This window comes from Eutrema salsugineum, unplaced genomic scaffold, assembly GCF_000478725.1.
Source record: "Eutrema salsugineum unplaced genomic scaffold, Eutsalg1_0 scaffold_2, whole genome shotgun sequence".
NCBI classification, from domain to species: Eukaryota; Viridiplantae; Streptophyta; class Magnoliopsida; order Brassicales; family Brassicaceae; genus Eutrema; species Eutrema salsugineum.
The window spans coordinates 7,584,983-7,589,850 of NW_006256829.1; the positions used below are offsets into that span (position 1 = coordinate 7,584,983).

General features: G+C 37.6%; 1 protein-coding gene across 1 annotated transcript; it reads right to left on the bottom strand.

Annotated features, from left to right (window-relative positions):
* Window positions 1-293: 293 nt before the first annotated feature.
* LOC18019066 (rho GTPase-activating protein 1) lies at window positions 294-3,052 on the bottom strand. Its single transcript, XM_006400681.2, has 6 exons — window positions 2,936-3,052; window positions 2,313-2,787; window positions 1,528-1,648; window positions 1,321-1,440; window positions 1,003-1,233; window positions 294-924 (listed from the first exon to the last, which is right to left on the bottom strand). The coding sequence occupies exons 2-6, from the start codon at window positions 2,771-2,773 to the stop codon at window positions 472-474; spliced, it is 1,386 nt and encodes a 461-aa protein (XP_006400744.1). The 5' UTR covers window positions 2,774-2,787; window positions 2,936-3,052; the 3' UTR covers window positions 294-471.
* Window positions 3,053-4,868: the final 1,816 nt, after the last annotated feature.

Sequence of the window (4,868 nt, forward strand, 5' to 3'; positions counted from 1 at the left end):
TTTAAATGGTCCCTTGGTCCTTCCAAGAACCAATTTTATATCCATATTTCCAATCATCCCAACTTTTCCTTTGTTCACTACTCACTACTCACTACTCATCAATACTGCAATTTGGTGACTTGTATAAAAAAAATGTTTATATTTATATGTTTGATTTAGTTCCATAATATACTCAATTAATATGTAGTTATTAAGACCAATACGAGAGGTAAGAAAGAACATGCTTCACCATATTGTCAGGGGCCTGAGAGAGACACCGGTTCAAAACGGTTTACAAGTTTGATTACGCAGCATTGGGAGGGGCGGTTTAACACAGAATAAGCCAGTTTCCAAATTAGAACATTGACAAAAAGAATAGAAACGACACCAACAGAACCACATTAACACATACAAACAAATCAACCAACAATCTGATTTTGATGAATAGAGAGCTCAAGTCTCCTCAAGGGGGGTTTCTCTGCTACTTTTTCTTCACCGCCAAGCTTCAGTACGCTCTACCCTCGAACCTACACGGCTCAAGTTGGTCAATCCTTTTGTTCCACCCACAGGCCACTGAGCCGGAGGAGCCATAGCCACCACCTGCACCCTACTTTTTCTATCTGTTTCTATGTGACCCGAGTCACTTAACCGCTCGGTCCTAGCATTGTTCTCAAAGGTTGATTCGTCTGATATCTCACTGCTTAAACTCTGATTCTCTGCATTTTCAATGTAGTCTGATTGCGTCTCTTCACTCTGCTCATTGGTGTTAAAAGCAAAAGACTGTGAAGGGCTTTGGTGACCGCTCTCATCAGAAGGTTCTAAAGGGAACACATGAGCTTGCTCTACTACCGAGTCTTGCCTTTCCCTTAGAGTTTTTTCGATTAGCATCTTGAGGAAGTTCATCACTTGAACCGCATACATCAGCGCCGTCAATGGATCATCCATCTACATGAGAGGAGGTTTTCTTCAATCAAATTTGTTCAATCATTTATCTTCATAAATACAACGTTGCTGCTGACTCACCTGTGTCATATTAGGCGCGAATACCATAGCGATGTTACGTGAATTCATCTTGTTAAGATGTTCGTACTGAACAACATCAGCCATTAGATTGATGGCCCAATCAAGCAGAGACGCTTCTGTAGGTGGAAGAAGCCTAACGAGCTCGACATATTCCTCCTCTGTTTGGCACTGCATGACTTGTTCAGGAGACAACGAATCAAGAACGCTTGTAGGGAGTTCTCTAAACCATGCCTGAAACCGAAGATTAGAAAGAAAAAAAAACCACGATTATTATATAAATTTTGTGAAAGAAAATGTGCTTGAACATACATTACACACCTTGATAAGCCCTGCCAAACAGTGAACATCGATTCGCTCGGGTATAAATCCTCGGTTTAGCTGTTCCCTAACTGCCTCTTCCTCACTATTCTCAGCAGTGAGTCTAAAAATTCCCTCTGCCTGAAAAAATGTAATGAAGAAGTGATTACATGGAAAGCTTAATTAGAAGATATTCACTTTAGACATAACCTCGAAGAGGCAATGTACCTGCAAGCCTCCTTGGCCGTATAAACAATTTTGCATCAACAAGAGTATGGTTGGTACACAGTTGCCTCTTGAATCATATGATAATTGCATTGATTCGGTTGATACCCCAAAGACTGTTGCACTAAAGTGATGAGATAGCAAGACAGGTAAGAGATGAACAATGCAACCTTGATCATAATTTTAACTTCAACCAATAGATAGTATCTTAGACATCAAAAAGACAAGTTACTATCGAGGGCTACTGGCTTAATGTGGTTAGAATGAATCAAGTGATGCTATTTGAGATGCATTCACATGGGCAAACATCCTAATCTTGGAACGATTAATAAAAGGAATGAGCCTGCGCCAATAACTAACTGTTTATTGCAGCGTCTAAACATTGAGCTCTCACAAAGACCTTAATTTGTATACAACCAAGCAATGAGAGACTAACAAGAGGTTATACAAACAAGAAAGCCTTGATCAGAAGCATTCTTTATCCATCTACAACCGATGCTCACTCGAGACCAACCGGAGATGGAAGATAAGACTGGATTTTTGACATAACATGATCAATCATAGTTCAGAGAGCAGTCTTGTAAAAGCAATTCTCTGGAACGAGCAATTCGATAATCGGAATTTATTCAGCACTGAAGACTAAATGACGAGCCTAACCATCATATTCACTAATCGCTGTAGCTTCTACCATCATATAGAGACCTATGAAACTCTAGAAGAGAGCTAAAAAACCCAACTTTTTTCAAGACCTAATTGCAAGAATCAAAATGGGAGATTGGAGAATGTACCTGGCGCTTGGAGCCCTTCTGGGAACCTCAGGCTCGAACTCAACGGGCAAACCCAAGAAGCCATTGAAGCGATCGAAGGTGACGTGCGCCACGTGGCGGACATTGGTGGGCCATCCGATCTCCATGCTACAGAGCTCCCTCCGATTGGTCTTGCAAGAAACCAGAGATTTCCTGAAAATGGCGACAAGAAGAGCCAACAGCGAGAGCTGATCTTCCCCGCCGCTGCTTCCGCCGTCTTCCTCTCTACCTGTGCTCCGACTCAAATCTTGCAGTTGTTGTTGTTGTTGTTCGATTGAGACTTGAAAGTCAACATCTTGCGCGAATCCAGGAACTGGGTTACTTCTCCGATGGTCAGGGCTAATCAGGAGAGTCGCATTGGAATGGGAGGTAGATGGAGATGGTGAAGAAGAAGAGGGAGAAGAAGCGCTCGGAGATGAAGGAAAGTGAAGGACTTCAGTCATGGCGGTGAACGAAGCTTCAGATTCACACAAAAGAAAACAAAAAGAGACTATCAGATAAAGGAATCTGCTTTTTGTTCAAATCATGCAAGGAGAGAGAAAAGGTTTGATTACTGCAATGAAGAAAATTTGGATTGAAGAAATGTGGGACGTAGGAATCATTACCCTTCTCTTTCTCTTCCTCTGCTTCTGGGTTTTGGGTTTGAGGGTTGAAGACGAAAGCCACAGAGCTCAGGATCGAGGATTAGAGGGTCGATTTGGTGGGAAATAACTGGAATTGTTCATTGAAACCCTAATTTAATGGATTAATTAAATTTTACTAGATCATAAATCTGTTGCCATATTATTGGGTATGACTCGTAAACTCTGAAAAACAGCGGAATTGCAGGAAATTAAAATAAAATATTGGAATTGAAAATAGGAAAACAAAAAAAATAAAAACTTGCAAAATGATACAACTAATTTGTTGTTAATCACGATCGTGTTTTGTAATTCCATAAATCCTAATTTACTGTACGCTGATTACCAATCAGGCAATCTCATAAGTTCGTAACCTTTTAATTTTTGATCAGAACATAGAAGTTCGTAACCATCCATCATCTCTTTTTGGTCAAAATTTGTTTGTTCTAGTGAAATTAGGACTAAGATTTTAATATTTTATATCTCATGAGATATTGAACTGTATTGGAAGCTGTCAAGTATTTATAAATCGGAAGAAATGCGTTAGGATTTCTGATTATATTTGATATAGCAAGTGGCAATGAAAATTTGATACAAATAATCAAATACAAAATGTGAAACTCTGCGCTCACTATCATATTCTAAACAAATCACAAATTTTCGGCGACTTAGTTTACATTAAGTACCGAGTTAGACCAACAAAGCTTGATAATGTTTAAAATTCTGTCAGTAAAAATGTGGATGCTGTTAAAATAATGTGGATTTCGTTAAAGGCTAATTTAATTTGTTTAAAATGATTTTCGCACGTCTTTCTAATATGTGAGACCATGTTATGTGCCTACTTAGTAGTATCCACGTAACACAAATACTATACCATCTAAATTTTTAATCCACAGTCTCTATATTGAGCAGTTAAGCCAGGAATACACCTACTCAAAAAAAAAATACAAGAGATCATACAATGGACCATGGTAGGTGACTAGGTGGGCGAGGTTATAGAAGACGTGATGGTCGAAAAGGTCGCAGTCCTTCTAATTAAGAGTTTCTAGAACGTTTTTTCTAGATATTCCTTAGCTTAAAACTCTACTTAATTGTAGCTTTCTCCCTCTTCTTTAACAACTTTATTTAATTCTATGGTCTCAAAGCCATATCATTGTAATATTTTATTTCGGAATTTAGTTGAAAGCCTTTTGTAAAAAAAAAAAAACGAAGCCAGGATTATAGAAACACTTTTTTGAATTTTGCAAAGCAAAGAACAAAAATTTTATTGTGTATTGACCAAAAATAATAATCTGTGTTTAAATATCACAAACTCGTGTTATGCATACGAGTGCGTTGATATTTCTTAGTGATACTTGTATGTTAAATAGAACCTTCTAAATGGCAAGTTGGGAACACTTTCTACACTGCAAGAATAATTTGGTAATAAAGAAAAATGAAAACTGATAGGTCAGAGAAATAAGATTTATATAATTCTTCCTCAAGTAACATGTGAATTCGCTTGCATATGCATACCCTTTTTTTGTAAATTTGAAAATGCATACTTGACAATTAAAATGAGTTTGAGGGCAAGGTATCATAATTTTTTTAAATAGACATTTTTTTCCGATAAATCTATTTGATGAGGATAGCAACATAAGTGCAGACCACCAAATAAATGTTATTGTTAACGAACTTAAAGAATCAGACGGCGTATGTTTATCCGATTCATTTTTTGTGATCAAAGCACTGCCCAATATTAAAATAAAGCCAGCCCAGAAATTATAAAATCTTTATATGATATGACTATATATATGAGAGAACAGAATCAAATACTATATCCATAAAAGCACGTTGGGGAATCGTGCCTGCCTCACATCTTGTATATACTTGAACACTATAAAAGTTGTAACATATTTCTACACTTCACCATACTAGG

What these genes read in the sequence shown, in the direction of transcription:
- LOC18019066 (XM_006400681.2), bottom strand. Translation starts at nt 2,773, where the DNA reads ATGACTGAAGTCCTTCACTTTCCTTCATCTCCGAGCGCTTCTTCTCCC. An exon ending in ACGGCCAAGGAGGCTTGCAG is followed by an intron (nt 1,441 to 1,527) that starts GTACATTGCCTC and finishes ACATTTTTTCAG; the next exon opens with GCAGAGGGAATTTTTAGACT. An exon ending in GTTTGGCAGGGCTTATCAAG is followed by an intron (nt 1,234 to 1,320) that starts GTGTGTAATGTA and finishes CTTCGGTTTCAG; the next exon opens with GCATGGTTTAGAGAACTCCC.